The sequence below is a fragment of the Globicephala melas genome, chromosome 7 (genome assembly GCF_963455315.2).
Source record: "Globicephala melas chromosome 7, mGloMel1.2, whole genome shotgun sequence".
Classification (NCBI taxonomy): domain Eukaryota; kingdom Metazoa; phylum Chordata; class Mammalia; order Artiodactyla; family Delphinidae; genus Globicephala; species Globicephala melas.
The window spans coordinates 54,608,591-54,625,721 of record NC_083320.1 but is presented as its reverse complement, the minus strand read 5'-3'; the positions used below and the strand labels follow the sequence as shown (position 1 = coordinate 54,625,721).

The 17,131-nt window shown below is 37.8% G+C and overlaps 1 protein-coding gene across 9 annotated transcripts in view; it reads left to right on the top strand.

Moving 5' to 3' along the window:
- OSBPL6 (oxysterol binding protein like 6) overlaps window positions 1–17,131 on the top strand; it is a 208,023-nt gene that overhangs the window by 102,454 nt on the left and 88,438 nt on the right. For all 9 annotated transcript variants that reach the window (XM_070045948.1, XM_060302209.2, XM_060302208.2 and 6 more), the window contains one exon: window positions 12,923–13,180. In XM_070045948.1, the coding sequence (XP_069902049.1) occupies window positions 13,079–13,180 (102 nt within the window). In that variant the 5' untranslated portion in view covers window positions 12,923–13,078. The remainder of the gene's footprint in view (window positions 1–12,922; window positions 13,181–17,131) is intronic.

The following is a 17,131-nucleotide window of genomic DNA, read 5'->3' as shown; positions in this document are numbered from 1 at the left end:
GCGGTGGTCTAGAACTGAACCTGCAATATCTCTGAGTTATGCCTGTATGAATATACCATATTTTGTTTATCCATTTATTGATGGATACTTGAATTGCTTTTACCTTCTAGCTATTATGAATAATTATGCTACGAATATGTGTATACATATATCTGTTCAAGTTACTGCTTTCAATTCTTTTGGTATACACCCAGAATTGGAATTGCTGAATTTCTATTTTTAATTTTCTGGGGAACCACCATACCATTTTCAAAAGCAGTTACACCGTGTTTCATTCCCAGTAGCAATGCACCAGCATTAATTCATGAACATTTTTAACCTAAGCCCTTTCATCTGCCTTAGCCAACTGTTCAGCATACCTCAACTCAGTACAGAAACGGTTGTTTTGACAGGAAATTCCGCTGGAGAATGAGACATTGTTGTTACCTCACTTGGTGCCTCAGTAAGAGTTTACACACACTCAGCATGGATTTATGAATCATTATTCAAGGTCACAAAGCAGAGGCAAAAATCTTTGATGTTTCCTGTTATTGCCAAAAAGTCCTCACTCTGCTGGCAATCAGTACCTATTAGCAGTCATGGGAACCTTATTTCCTAATGCTGTTTTTTCTGTTAAAATATAAATTATGACATTACCAAGCGTCCTTTCAAAACAGGTTAGCAAGGGCCAGAAACCAAATGATGAAGGAAAGAGTGGCTGACAATTCTTAGAAAATTAGCACTGGTAAAATTGTCAAATGATGGTATCGAAATGGCCTTGTCAGGAATGTCCATGGCATGTGCTACCATCAAAATCAAATGTCCTGCGATCTCATTATATTAAATATGTTGTACAGCTTTTGTGCCCATGGGTTTTTTTTTTAAACCTGTGCTAGTATCAATCCTTTTAGAAATATGAACTCCCAAGGATGTACGTTTTAGCCATTTGATAATCTACTGAAAGCTATTGAATATCTCCCTAGGAATATAAAATGTATGTATAGCCAACACTTTTCATATTGTTTCTGGGGTTTAAAGAATACGCTAAACCTGTCATGAACCCAAGCTAAGAACCTCTATAAATGCGTATTGTATGCCATCAATAATACCGTAAAAAACTTGAGGACTTCCCTGGTGGCGCAGTGGTTGAGAGTCCGCCTGCCGATGCAGGGGACACGAGTTCGTGCCCCGGTCCAGGAAGATCCCACATGCCGCAGAACAGCTAGGCCCATGAGCCGTGGCCGCTGAGCCTGCACGTCCGGAGCCTGTGCTCTGCAACAGGAGAGGCCACAACAGTGAGAGACCCGTGTACCAAAAAAAAAACTTGATTTGTTGCTTAGGTTATTCATTTTGATTTATTAGTAAGTTAAGCGTAAACAGCGATGAAAGAATTTGTTGCATGGGCTTTGATCTCACATAGATTTGTAAACCAGCATGAGGACTCTGTTTAATAAACTTCCTAAGCCCTACTTTCCTCATCTGTGCACTATGAATAACAAGAGAGTTCCTGAGAATGCATGGAAAGTGCTTGGTATCCAGGCCTATCACGTGGTAAGGGCCTGCTATTTTTATTGGTATCTTTTCCCCCGACATTATGATAGAGAAAGCTAGGAAGGAGGTAGGTGATCTTTTTACAGGGCTCCAACCTCAAATAATATTTTTGATGTGCTGTTGTTTACTCATTGATAATTTTTTGAAAGGCTGTTAATGTTTTATTATTTAATGTTTTATTAATTATAAAATTAGCAGATGTCCAACGAAAAGGATTGCTTGGGGAAAGATATAAGAGGTAGTTTAGTTCTTCAGGAGAAGGAGGTATTCCCTAATCTCTTTATGATTAGCAATTTTTGGAAGTTCTGAGAATAAGTCAATGCATAATGCCCCAAACCAACAAAACCTAAAATAGGAAAAAAGAGCTTTCCATGTTCTTAGAATATAAATTTCATACCAAGTACAAAATTAAAGCTAGATTTGGAAGAATATATAATTATTAAATCTAGGGGCATATGTCCCAATTAGAGAATACATCAACTCAAATTACATTTCTCAGATAAATACATTATTACATTATAATTTAACAGAGATTAGTGTTATATTAGAAAATGGCTAATTTAAGCTGACTTTCAGGGAAACTTCCATATGAATAGTAACAAATAAGTGGAACAATAATCCTTAAATCACTGAAGAAAATTTAGACTGGTTCAAAAAGCTAGAGGCTTTTTGTATACCTTTGGTATACAAGACTTTTACTTAGACCGGAAATATAAATGTTTAAAGTATACTGAGGAACTATTTCTCCCTCTGGAGTCAGATCATGCCTTTGGAGTCATTTTATGTAGTTTGTCCAGTAAGAAGTGATTTCCCCTAGTGGGAAGCAGCCACATAGCACAGGGAGATCAGCTCAGTGCTTTGTGACCACCTAGAGGGGCAGGATACGGAGGGTGGGAGGGAGAAGCAAGAGGGAGGGGATATGGGGAAACATGTATACATATAGCTGATTCACTTTGTTATACAGCAGAAACTAACACAGCATTGTAAAGCAATTATACTCCAATAAAGATGTTAAAAATAATAATAATATAATCAATAATGTAAAAAAAAAGTGATTTCCCCACATATCATTTGAATTGTAGAAATACTTTAATTGCATTGCCTTTTTAATGTAATTTTAAAGGCCACAAGACTTGGACGTTACTTGATGGTTTAGAAAACCCATATCTTTCTTCCTTATGCTCTCATTTAAAAAATGTATGTATGAGAACGTGGATAGTGTTTCAGATTTCTCGTGTTGGTCCAGTGACTTTGTGTTCCGTTAGGTGTGTGCGTGTAATAGAGAATGTGTGTGTCTACCTTTCTTTCTCCTCTCACAATCCTCTTCTTTGATTCTCTGCTTTAAATAGACATAAAATAGAATATTTTAGCATGTTTTATTCATATTTATCCATAAAGTTTATATGCCTTTAAAAGCAGATTTAAAAGTTGAATCATATGCTTTATCTCAAAAGAAAAAAAATATTTTCAAAATGGAAATTGCTTTATTATGTCTCCTTTAATTAATATATACCCAGTATAAAAAAAAGAATGAATATTTAGAATTTGGGGGGAAAAATCATCTCAGGTTTCATCACCTAAATTGTTGATATTTGTACCATAATTTATTTCACCAATTTTAGGGACCTTGAATTGTTTTTGTGTTTTGTTTTGTGTTTTTTTTGTCTCCTGGCTGCACTGAGGGCTTGTGGGATCTCAGTTGCCTGACCAGGGATTGAACCCTGGGCCACGGGAGTGAAAGCCTGGAATCCTAACCACTAGGCCACCAGGGAATTCCCCCTATTGGATTGTTTTTATTTTATCACAAAGATACATACATCTTTACACACCTGATTATTTCCTTAGGACACATTCTTAGAAGTAGAATTGCCTAATCAAATTAAACTCTTCCAGAAAGGTTAAACCAACCTAAACTACCATCACCAATATATTGTTCATTATGTTTCTTCCTTTGTGAATTGCCAATGCATGTTCTCTATCCATTTTTCTGATAATGTTTTAATTTATCTCATTGATTTGCAATAACTCTTCATATATTAAAAATATTAACACTTTGTCATAGATTTTTTTCCTAGTTTTTTTTCTTCATGGATACTGATTTTGTTGCCATGATTAGTACATTATTCTGCATCCCAAGTTAATTAAATATTTACCTAAAATATTTTCTACTGCTTTTTATGGTTTTCATTTTACATTTAAAATTTAAGCCATTTGGAATATATTGTGATCTGAAGTATGATGTAAGAGATTCAATGTTTTTATTTTTATTTTTCGAAGTTGTTAAATAATCCTTTTGTTAAATAATCTTCTTACTGATATAAACATATTTAGGGTTTTTTAAGTTAAAAATTTTATTTTTTTATTTGAAATTTATAAAATATATTTTAAAATTTAAAACCACTCTTTACTTTTTTTTTTTTTTTTTTGGCGGTGCGCGGGCCTCTCACTGTTGTGGCCTCTCCCGTTGCGGAGCACAGGCTCTGGATGCACAGGCTCAGCGGCCATGGCTCATGGGCCCAGCCGCTCCGCGGCATGTGGGATCTTCCCAGATCGGGGCACGAACTCGTGTCCCCTGCATCGGCAGGCGGACTCTCAACCACTGCGCCACCAGGGAAGCCCCACTCTTTTAAGAGCAGTTAGGTTCACAGCAAAATTGTGGAGAAAGCACAGAGAGTTCCCCCATCCCCCCTCCTCCCACCACACACACATAGCCTCCCCCATTATCAACATCCCACACCAGAGTAGTATAACTGATGGATCCACACTGACAAGTCCATAGTTTACTTTAGAAGTCACTCTTGGTGTTGTACATTCTATGCGTTTTGACAAACGTGTGACTTATGTTCACCATTATAGCGTCATACGGAATAGTGTCACTGCCCTAAAAATCCTCCATGCTCCACCTAGTGCACCCAGTCTAGCCAATCTTTTTTCTGTCTCCATAGTTTTGCCTTTTCCAAAATGTCATATAGCTGGAATTATGTAGTATGTAGCCTTTACAGATTGGCTTCTTTATCTTAAAAATGAAGATATATATATATACACGTACATACATATACATATATACTGTAACCAGGTACTGTAATGAAATCTTTTTTTTTTCCTGTTTGATTTTCATTTGAGTCTCACGTGCATTTCAGTTGGACAATGTTATTGTTCATTAGTTAGCACTCTGTGAACATAGTGTCAATAGGACGATAACCAGTGTTATTATTTTGTTGCTGACATCAATAGAAATGGTAATAATCTTTCACCATTAAGCTTGATGCTGGATTGATGGGGGTGTGTGTGTGTGTGTGTGTGTGTGTGTGTATGTACAGAATAGCACAAACATGTAAAGACAGGTGTTCCAATATTTGTTAGGAGTTCATAAATATTTGGGAATGGATATTAAATGGATGGCGTACTTTTTAAGTCAGGATGATTGTAGAATATTCTGACTTCTTATTAGCTTTAGTTGTTTATTATGGATTGCAACAATTATCTCGTAATTTAGTATCTTCTCTTCCTTGGCTATATACTTTTTTTTTTTTTTTTTTTTTGCGGTACACGGGCCTCTCATTGTTGTGGCCTCTCCCGTTGCGGAGCACCGGCTCCGGATGCCCAGGCTCAGCGGCCATGGCTCATGGGCCCAGCCGCTCTGCGGCATGTGGTATCTTCCCAGATCGGGGCACGAACTTGTGTCCCCTGCATCGGCAGGCGGACTCTCAACCACTGCGCCACCAGGGAAGCCCGGCTATATACTTTTTGTAACCTTATTTCTATATTTATGATTCCTGTTTTCTTACATATTTAAAAATGAAAATATAAGTAAATACATAAAGTAAAACAGTTAAGTTTGTAAATCCAAGAGTAATTATAGTTACTTTCCCTATATTTATCTTTACTAATTTTATAAGTTTATAAATGTTAATGCATTTGTTTTTATTCTTTCATATTTAGTAATAGAAATGATTAAGACCATGAATTTTCCTTTTATTATAGCTTTAGCTATGTTCTACATTTCTAAATGTGTAATATTTTCATTACAATATTTTGAATGTTCTTCAATTGCCTTTATCTTTAGTTTTTCACCCTTGAGTTAATTGGAGAATCCACTCTACCGCTCAGAGAGAAAGAGAGGGGAGAGAGGGAGAGGGACAGGATCGAGTGCTTTTGGCTTCTACTTTTGTCTATTTTCAAATATTCTACGATATCAGTTTTATTTTTCTTCAACCCAAGACATATTTAGGAAAGTGTATTTTTCAAAAATTTTCTAGAATTAACCCCTACTCGCTTCTTTTTTTTCATTAATATTTAATTTATTGAATTGCTTCAGAGAATGTGATCTAAATTCAGCAATTTCAGTAGGATCTATCTTATTTTGATTTGCTTTTTACTAATTTTACCTGATGAAGCCTTTTTTAAATTTGCCAGATAAAGATATTTATTTTTATTGATAAAGATTTCATTTTCCAAGTTGAAGTCTTCCTTATGTTCAGGAATATTTTTTAATGTTATTTCTTTTCTTTTTGCTTATTGTTTTCAGGGTCATTAGTATCTGTAGATCCAGGCTGCATTATCCGTTAACTTTTCCCTACCCTTCTTTCTGTTTGCAAGCTGATTTCCTCAGCTTTATCTTTCTAATGTATTTTTTGTAATTTGTTTTTTTTGGCCACACTGCAAGGCACGTGGGATCTTAGTTCCCTGATCAGGGATCGAACCCAGGCCCCCACAGTGGAAGCGCTGAGTCCTAACCACTGGACCACCAGGGAATTTCCTCTCATTTATTTATTGACTGGCTTTTTTTTCTGCAGAATCTTTCTGTCCTTCATTAATATTTTAATTACTGCATATAAATTATGGTGTCATTATGTGTTTCCTTAATTTCCTACCTTTGCCAGTTCCCATTGCATCTGAGCCTGTCTTATCTCTTATTCAGAGACTCCATTTTTCTAAAAAGATGTTGTGAAAGTGTAAAGCAGTTGTGCTCTAAAGCTACCTCTCTTTTTTTGCTAGAATTAACATTCCAAATAAACCCTCTATCTATCTCTTGCACAAAATAATTTTCTCTATCCGGGGGATAACTTTTCATAGTGCTTTATACACATACTTTTTTTTTTATACTTTGTATAAAAGCTGCTCTTTGTCAAAAGGTTATTTGTGCCAAGTATCCTTGGCTCCCTTCATGTTTACTTGGTTAGCATTCAAATCCTCTTAAAATTCACCGTGAAGGGCTGGGTGATATAGAACACAGGTTTGTCTTTAGTCATTTACTTAGTGTAAAGAGCCTTAGGAGTTGTGGGGAGGGATTAGAGTCTTGGTTGGTCACAATCAGAGAACTTGTGCCTGTATACATTTTCCTCCTTAGTTTTGCAAATGACTCCACCAGAGGCCAGCTTGGGGATTGGAGGCTGTATTTTGAGGGTGCATTGGGACATGTCCATGATGCTTGTCCAAAGGCAAGATTGAGGAAAGCAGCAAAGGGCAATCAAGGTACCTGTGGACTTGCCATGCCAGGAGAGGTGTGCCTCCATGGCCTCTGAAAGCTATTAATCTGTGGCCACCCTTTTCCCTGTGCCTCTTGCCACCTGTCTTTCCAGTTTTGAGGAAACTGGTGGAGCTTCCCAGACTTTCTTCCTATACCACTTCACTGTCTTGAGAAGGGGAGTCATATGTTGGTTTCATACATCTTGGTTTGGTCGTGAATGAAGTGATTCCTTAGACTTTATGGCATGTGGTGGCCACTGTTCCCTAGAGTAAGTACTAATGGTCTTTTTTTTTTTTTTTTTAATCCTTTTAGTCACTGCTGTTTAGTCATTTTCTAGGAATATCCTTATCAGATCTTACCCTGCCATCTTTCCTGGCAGTCTCCAGCTTACCTTCTTGAAATCAGTCCTTAATTTTCTTTTTCTCATCTGTGGCTTAATGACTTTAGAAATAAAAAGGATTTCCTACCCTTTCTATTTAAGGAAAAAAAACTTTATTATATAATGACATTGTAATGACTATAATATATAATGACAGTAGGCATTTGTTGTTCTGGTGATGATCTTGATAGAAAACCAGTTTATTCCACCTAGCAGTACAAAGACATTTGCGTTGATAAGGTCAGTTGATGGGAATGTCCTGCTCCAGGTGACTGGTGTCTAGGATTATCTAATGTGGCTCCTCCTAATTCTCTGTAAATAAGTGATGCAAATACTGGAAAAGGCAAACTATCTCTAACCCGAACACTGACGTAAAACAGAATCTAATTTCAAAACTGTGGAGGACTAGACCCCAATTCTATGATATCTCAAATTGAGGAGAGTCTAGCCAGGTCCTGATTATGACAAACCTCAGCTGCACTTGAGGAGAAGGCGACTGCTTGAAAAGGGCAAAAAAAGGCTTTGCTTTTCTTAGTCTGTCCTCGTACTTAGAGGTCTCAGTTGGCCCCAAACAGAAAAAGTCATATCAGCTCCTCGCTATTGCTCTAGAATCCTAAGCGTGATTCTGCAAAACTCCAGATTAAATCACCAAGTTGAGATGAAGGCTGAGGAGAAATTTTTGATTTTTTGGGGGGGCCGGGGGAAGGGAGGCTTATATTGCAAGTGAAGACTGGAAAGATACCATTTTACTCTTGACTTTGTCACTTACAGACTCCAGGTTCCAGCATGATTTAGAGAGACTTAAAGGAGAACATTAATAGAACTTTAAAGGGGGAATTGTGTCTTCCAAATTAATGGGAAATATAAAAGTCAATTAAAACCATGTAAAAAACAGTATTACAAGGAAAGGCAGATTATATAGGAAAAGCCATCACCCATTAAAGGAAACGAAGAAGAACCAAAAAATAGAAAGTGTAAAATGGTATGACAGGAGTAAGGCCAACTATTAGTGAAACAGTAAATGGAAATGGGGAAAACTTTACTAAAATTAGATTTTTTTAAAACAACCCAACATGATCATTACTAGAGGAACACATAATACAAAAGAATAGAAATAGAAAGTTTAAATGTAAAAGCATGGACAAATTTCATTAATTACAACAGAAAGAAAGCAGATGATATCAAATAAAGCAAAACAGTAAAATAAAGCAGGTCATTTTATAATAATCAAAAGTGAATAATCATAATGAACTCTTCTGTAATAAATCTCATTGTTTCAGAATAAACTGAATACAATCTAAATGTCCCACTAGAAGAATAGTCAAATGTATTGTGTTACATCTGTGTGGTGGCCTTATATATAGTGATTAAGAATGATGATACTAAAGTTCTTTTGTTCACAAGGAAGGCTGTTACCAATGTATTGTTGATTGAAGAAAGCATATTGCAGAGAGTATGGACATTTTTCTTCTACTTTGGTTAAAGTATAACCAAAATGTTAACTAGGATTATTTCTAGGTGACGAAACTAGAGTCAATTTAAATATTTTCATCTGTACTTTTAATCTTTTCTTGTGGTAAATGTAGCACATCATATTATTGTGCCCAAGTAATCACTACCTCTTCTTCTGGGAGGATTATACTTTCATGCCTCATGGACTTCAATTTGCCCATGTGACTTGCTTTGGCCAATAAAACGTGAGTGTAAGTGGCATGTGCCGCCTACAAGCAAAAGCTCTAAGAACTGTCGAGTGGTCCTGCCATGGCTCTTTTCCTCCTTCACATGGGGGTTTCTCCTTTGGCCTGGAAGGAAGAGGATATAGAGCAGGGCAGCAGCCGACCTCCTAAGGACATGTAAATGGGTAAGAAATAAACCTTTCTTTTAAGCCCTTGAGATTCTGGAGTTGTGTGTTACCACATCACAACTTAGCCCAGGCTAAGTAGACCCCAGTTTCAGATGTTTTTCTGAACACACACAATGTATGATGCCTGTAAACAACAAGTTGTAGAAGTCTTTCCTGCCACTTTTTGCTTTAGTTAGGTCCCTAGGTCATAAATCTGAATTTTATGTCACTCAGTGTAAATGCAAATGTTACAGTACTTAGAAACAATTGTAGTGATCCCACTGATGTGAAGGAGGAATGAAACAACGAAATTAGATGTTAGGCTCTCATATTGCTGTTTTCAGCCACAATACTTTTCTCATTGAGTAGAGGAATTATGTTGGTGTTGACATTAAAATGTATGGTCCAGGGCTTCCCTGGTGGCGCAGTGGTTGAGAGTCCGCCTGCTGATGCAGGGGACGCGGGTTCGTGTCCCGGTCTGGGAAGATCCCACATGCTGCGGAGCGGCTGGGCCCATGAGCCATGGCCGCTGAGCCTGCGCGTCCGGAGCCTGTACTCAGCAAAGGGAGAGGCCACAATGGTGGGAGGCCCACGTACTGCAAAAAAAGAAAAAAAAAAAATCTATGGTCTAAAATAGGTTTAGAATTTTGTTTCAGTGATTTCTGAAAATGTGCTTTGACAGAGATGAAATAAGTCTTTTTTAAAATGTCACAGCAATTCTTACATTCTAGGAATAATGAATAAATAGTTGCAACCTACTAACACAGTTTAGACTTACTTTTGTAATGCATTTTGAAATAGAGCAGTGATCAGACACTTGATTTATAATCAAATTGGAATGATCTTTAAAGGTCATTTCATTCAACCTTATATTAGGTACCTGAAACTCTTCTTGTTAAAAGAGATTTTTAAAAATAATAGAAACAAAAACAGTAACCTCAAAAACAATTCTTGCAATGAATTAAATTCTCTCACTCACCTTTTCCACATTCCTGACATTATTCAAGATATTCATAATTATAATTCAACCAAAATGCTGCCCTTTCTTCAAAGACAGATTACCCTGAAAATATCATTTTAAATTAAAACCAAGGTGTTGACATTGATGTTAATGAGGAAAGTGCAGTTGGTTGCTGTTAGGGAAAAGAAAAAGTACATCAGAAGAAATGTTGGCCCTTGATGTAGCTTGGATTAAATTTACTTCCAAATGGATGAGAGTTTGATGAGTTTGGTTGTCTCGGCCTCATCCCTTGGGGCACTTGAGCACATCACAGAACTTTTAGCTTCCGTACTTTTAGCTCAAGTATCAGCATATACTTGTAAAGCATCTTGGACCAGAAAGCAAAGTACTTCACATCAAGAATTTGAGCAGTGTTCTTGCTTTCTGTTTGCTGGCACCAGAGTTTGGCTTGAGAAACTTTACTTACGCTTATTAGGCTACCTTCATAAAACAGAAGGATTAGCTGACCACCTAGCAATTGTCAGCTTATTACTGTCTCTTGCCAGTACTAAACAAAACCTGATCTCAAGCCAAAGAAAGAGCTCCACAGCTCTTTACATTTCTATTAGCCCAAACACTAGTTTTGTTTCAAGAGAAAGTCTTCGAATTTGGCAGTAAGTAGCTTTTATTTTCCCTGTGGTGACAGGTGATGTCAAAATCTTGTGAAAGGAGCTGCACAACTTCTATTCACTAGAAAGTCCCAGGTTTTTCCGATTTATAGTCATTTGCCTTTTAATTATTGGGATTGTTCTTTTGAATATTTTCTATAACCTATTAACCATTAAAATCCTGATTATATTCAGGGTCACATACTCCGTTAACATAATGTTGCAGATTTAAAAAATATAACTATAGGCCTGTATAAAATTTAATTTGCTTGCACTTGCAGAGTTTACATGATCTATACATAAGTCATTCGATACATTTGTACTGTTAACATAGTCTATTAAACATTTGTCTCCAGCCTAAATCCCTCAGAGCTCCAGACCTACCTTTCCATGTGTTTGTCCCCACTTGAATGCCTCCTTTGTACCTTAAAGTTAACACGTCTGAAACCATACTCATGACCTGCTGTCAGTTGTGGATTTCCTTTGGCCAGCCCTCGCTAGGAATACCAGAAACCTGGGAACCATCCTCAACACCGCTTTTCCTCCTCCATATCTACTCACAACTGACAGGACTAGGTGCTGAGTTTCCTGCCACCTCTCTAGTTCACTATCTCTTGTTTCCTGATCATCAGGCCTCCCTCATCTTCTTTACTTCCCCAGTTTGGTTCTCCTCATGGCTGCCAAAGTGATCTTTTAAACACACAAATCTGGTTATACCTCACCTCTGTATGGCCTCCTATGCTCATGATAAAAATCAAAATGCTGAACATGGACTACAAGGCCCTGCAGGAATTGCCCTGTGCCTTTCTTTGACCATCATGGCACTGTCTCTGTGTGCTCTGATCATATTGACCAGCGTCAATTCATTGATCACACCCAGCTGGACAACCAGACACCTGGTTAACTCTTTCGTATCCTTCAGATCTCAGCTCAAGCCCACTTGCACAGGGATACCTCTGACCTCCAGACCTAGTGAGTTGCCCTCGCCATGTGTCCTCCTAATACTCCATGCATCTTCATCCTTTTTGATTTTTTTCATTGACTGTCTCTCCCTCTGGACTGAAAAGTTTAGGTCTCACTTTTCTTTGGCCTAAAGATTGATTTCTCTTCATCACCAGCAGCTTTCTTTTCTAATTTGTGCTAAAGTACTTACCCAAGGGTTCTATGCTTCCTTCAAGGTATTATGATCAAGATTGGGCCTGGAACTTAGCCTTCCACCTTCTTAGAAGAGGACAAGTTCACTTTAGTTGTCAGTGTTTTGGGACACAGATTGTTTGTTGTGTAAGCTTTTCATCTTACACTGTCATGCTTACCTTTAAAAAAATTTTTTTTCTAGCAACCTGTGTTGCCAATTGAACAATGCTTCTCTTGGGGACAAGTTTTTAGCTCTATTAGTTACAATGCAGACTTTCCTTATATAAATCCAAATGAAAAATGAAATGGTTCTTGGCTGTGGATAAGTGAAGCAACTCCATCATTACCCCAGTCCCGGGACATGCCTGTCAGTCTGTAGATACTTGTGAGCCTGCTGGTTGCTGCGAGTCATATGTAGGTATGCTGTGGTCTTGAAGTGCAGATAGCAGTACATATGTGTATTCCTTGATCCTTCCCAAATGCCGGATCATACGATGCATAAAGTACATCAACGCTTTTGCCGTTTGTCACTGACTGCTTTTTGTCAGATTTAACCATCACATGCATGACATGACTGAACTAAACTGATGACAAACATGGATGGAGCTCTTATTATAATCCACTGAGCAGGGCAAATTAAATTTCAAGGGAAGAAACTGATATACTTTGGCATGAGGGTCCAGAACATAGCATTGTAATCTGCTTTAAAACAACAATACAAGGGAAGAATATCACTTTAACGTGTGGTTTCTTCCTGTTTTCCATGTTGACAAACTTTTGTTACATACTAATGCTTTTATCCTCTACCTTAAAATCTAGAAGAAGAAATAGTATTTTGTAATGTGTCAGAGTTCTCCCTCTCACCTTTTAGTACTGTTGCCTAGAAAAAATGATTTTTAATTTAAGGATTTTTAAATCATTCACATGAGGTTTTATTGTTTGTTCATTTTGCTTTTAGGTGTTTTGGACACCCTCAGTATTTGCCTCAGCTTTTCTAGTCAAACCTGATTCATGAAATGGACTAAAGCTGAAAAATCATCTGCTTCTTTGTCTGTGAATTGGAGACACGATTGGGATGGTCTTCAGTGCATACAACTAGATTCAAACTGCAGCTATGAGTTCAGATGAGAAGGGCATATCCCCTGCTCATAGAACATCCACCCCCACCCATAGAAGTGCCTCCTCTTCGGCATCCTCTCAAAGGGACAGTAGGCAGGTAAGATAACAGTGTAAAGTGCATTTTGTTATTTTATGCAACTATAGTACCATTAGGATATGATGGGATTGCTAATTAAGTCTGAAATTTTTGCTGCGAAGATTTTTATTCCACAGGAAAACTCTCTGTTTTCTGTAGGTCTACCTGATGATGTCGTGAAGATCCTGCTCTAGCTTTTCTGTGATTTAGAATCTTTTTTCAGAGTACAAACTACAGGAAGGGTAGCTAAGTGAAGCCCTGCAGTGTTCTCCTCACATCTGTACCTGGAGGCAAGAGGCAGCTTCTGGAACATGAATGTTCTGTTCTTCCTTCCTCATTCATGGAGGTGGAAAGGGATCTGAACAGTCTTCCTCCAAGTCTCTCACTGGTCTGCCAAGCCCTAACTTCTGTTTGGAGTTTCATGGAATCTGGTAACAGTCAGATTCAGGAATCAGGTTACAAATAAAATTGTAGAATCAGGGAATTAAGAGAATTAAAATCAATAGAGGAAATAAATTATTGGTGCTTAATTATCCAATTGAGCCCATTCTGTAAATTATTTTTGTTTACACAGTTACTTTATTACTACTTCAGTGCCTATTCTACAGGCAAGGTTGTATGGGGATTAGGCATGTGAATTCTCTTCATTGTCAAAACAGGTGATTGTTTTGCCCAGCACTTGTCTGAATATTATCATTTGCTATTGTAATATTGAGTAGAATTTCTTGTGTAACTGGAAATGCACAATAAGCAGAGGTTAACTTTATGAAAACTTTCCTTTTGGGGGACATTTAATTAGTGAACATTCTTGAAGAGTTTTCCCCCCCATTTTATTTTATTTTATTATTTATTTTTAACATCTTTATTGGAGTATAATTGCTTTACAATGGTGTGTTAGTTTCTGCTGTACAACAAAGTGAGTCAGTTATATATATACATATATCCCCACATCCCCTCCCTCTTCCATCTCCCTCCCACCCTCCCTATCCCACCCCTCTAGGTGGTCACAAAGCACCGAGCTAATCTCCCTGTGCTATGCAGTTGCTTCCCACTAGCTATCTATTTTACATTTGGTAGTGTATATATGTCCATGCTACTCTCTCACTTCATCCCAGCTTACCTTACCCTTCCCCCTCCCCATTTCCTCAACTCCATTCTCTACATGTGCATCTTTATTCCTGTCCTGCCCCTAGGTTCGTCAGAACCTTTTTTTTTTTTTTTTTTTTGATTCCGTATATGTGTTAGCATCCGGTATTTGTTTCTCTCTTTCTGACTTACTTCACTCTGTATGATAGACTCTAGGTCCATCCACCTCACTACAAATAACTCAATTTTGTTTCTTTTTATAGCTGAGTAATATTCCATTGTATATATGTGCCACATCTTCTTTATCCATTCATCTGTCGATGGACACTTATGTTGCTTCCACGTCCTGGCTATTGTAAATAGTGCTGCAGTGAACATTGTGGTACATGTCTCTTTTTGAATTATTGTTATCTCGGGGTATATGCCCAGTAGTGGGATTGCTGGGTCATATGGTAGTTCTATTTTAGTTTTTTATGTTCTCCATAGTGGCTGTATCAATTTACATTCCCACCAACAGTGCAAGAGGTTACCCTTTTCTCCACACCCTCTCCAGCATTTATTGTTTGTAGATTTTTTTTGTTTGTTTGTTTTTGTTTTGTTTTGTTTTGTTTTTTTGCGTTATGCGGGCCTCTCACTGTTGTGGCCTCTCCCGTTGCGGAGCACAGGCTCCGGACGCGCAGGCCCAGCGGCCATGGCTCACGGGCCCAGCCGCTCCGCGGCATGCGGGATCTTCCCAGACCGGGGCACGAACCCGTGTCCCCTGCATCGGCAGGCGGACTCTCAACCACTGCGCCACCAGGGAAGCCCTGTAGATTTTTTGATGATGGCCATTCTGAACGTGTGTGAGGTGAAACCTCATTGCAGTTTTGATTTGCATTTCTCTAATGATTAGTGATGTTGAGCATCCTTTCATGTGTTTGCTGGCAATCTGTATATCTTCTTTGGAGAAATGTCTGTTTAGGTCTTCTGCCCATTTTTGGATTGGTTTGTTTGTTTTTTTGATATTGAGCTGCATGAGCTGCTTTTATATTTTACAGGTTAATCCTTTGTCAGTTGCTTCATTTGCAAATATTTTCTCCCATTCTAAGGGTTTTCTTTTTGTCTTGTTTATGGTTTCCTGTGCTAAACTTTTAAGTTTCATTAGGTCCCATTTGTTTATTTTTGGGCTTATTTCCATTTCTCTAGGAGGTGGGTCAAAAAGGATCTTGCTGTGATTTATGTAATAGACTGTTCTGCCTATGTTTTCCTCTAAGAGTTTTATAGTGCCTGGCCTTACATTTAGGTCTTTAATCCATTTTGAGTTTATTTGTGTGGATGGTGTTAGGGAGTGTTCTAATTTCATTCTTTTCGATGTAGCTGTCCAGTTTTCACAGCACCACTTATTGAAGAGGCTGTCTTTTCTCCATTGTATATTCTTGCCTCCTTTATCAAACATTGAGTGACCATATGTGCGTGGGTTTATCTCTGGGCTTTCTCTCCTGTTCCATTGATCTATATTTCTGTTTTTGTGCCCATACCATACTGTCTTGATTACAGTAGCTTTGTAGTATAGTTGGAAGTCAGGAAGCCTGATTCCTCCAGCTCTGTTTTTCTTTCTCAAGATGCTTTGGCTTTTCGGGGTCTTCTGTGTTTCCATACAAATTGTGAAATTTTTTGTTCTAATTCTGTGAAAAATGCCATTGGTAGTCACACAGGGATTGCATTGAATCTGTAGATTGCTTTGGATAGTATAGTCATTTTCACAATGTTGATTCTTCCAATCCAAGAACATGGTATATCTCTCCATCAGTTTGTATCATCTTTAATTTCTTTCATCTGTCTTATAGTTTTCTGCATACAGGTCTTTTGTCTCCTTAGGCAGGTTTATTCCTAGGTATTTTATTCTTTTTGTTGCAGTGGTAAATGGGAGTGTTTCCTTAATTTCTCTTTCAGATTTTTTACCAATAGTATATAGGAATGTAAGAGATTTCTGTGCATTAAAGTTGTATCCTGCTACTTTACCAGATTCATTGATTAGCTCTAGTAGTTTTCTGCTGGTATCTTTAGGATTCTCTGTGTATAGTATCATGTCATCTGCAAACAATGACAGTTTTACTTCTTTTCTGATTTGTATTCCTTTTATTTCTTTTTCTTTTCTGATTGCTGTGGCTGAAACTTTCAAAACTATGTTGAATGATAGCGGTGAGAGTGGGCAACCTTGTCTTGTTCCTGATCTTAGAGGAAATGGTTTCAGATTTTCACCATTGAAAACGATGTTGGCTGTGCCTTTGTCATATAGGGCCTTTATTATGTTGACTTAGGTTCCCTCTATGCCTACTTTCTGGAGAGTTTTTATCATAAATGGGTGTTGAATTTTGTCAAAAGCTTTTTCTGGGTCTGTTGAGATTATCCTATGGTTTTTATCCTTCAGTTTGTTAATATGGTGTATCACATTGATTTGCGTATCCTTGCATTCCTGGGATAAACTCCACTTGATCATGGTGTATGGTCCTTTTAATGTGCTGTTGGATTCTGTTTGCTGGTATTTTGTTGAGGATTTTTGCGTCTATGTTCATCTGTGATAGTGACCTTTAGTTTTCTTTTTTTGTGACATCTTTGTCTGGTTTTGGTATCAGCGTGATGGTGGCCTCGTAGAATGAGTTTGGGAGTGTTCCTCCCTCTGCTAGATTTTAGAAGAGTTTGAGAAGGGTAGGTGTCAGCTCTTCTCTAAATGTATGATAGAATTCGCCGCTGAAGCTATCTGGTCCTGGGCTTTTGTTTGTTGGAAGATTTTTAATCACAGTTTCAATTTCAGTGCTTGTGATTGGTCTGTTTATATTTTCTATTTCTTCCTGGTTCAGTGTTGAAAGGTTGTGATTTTCTAAGAATTTGTCCATTTCTTCCAGG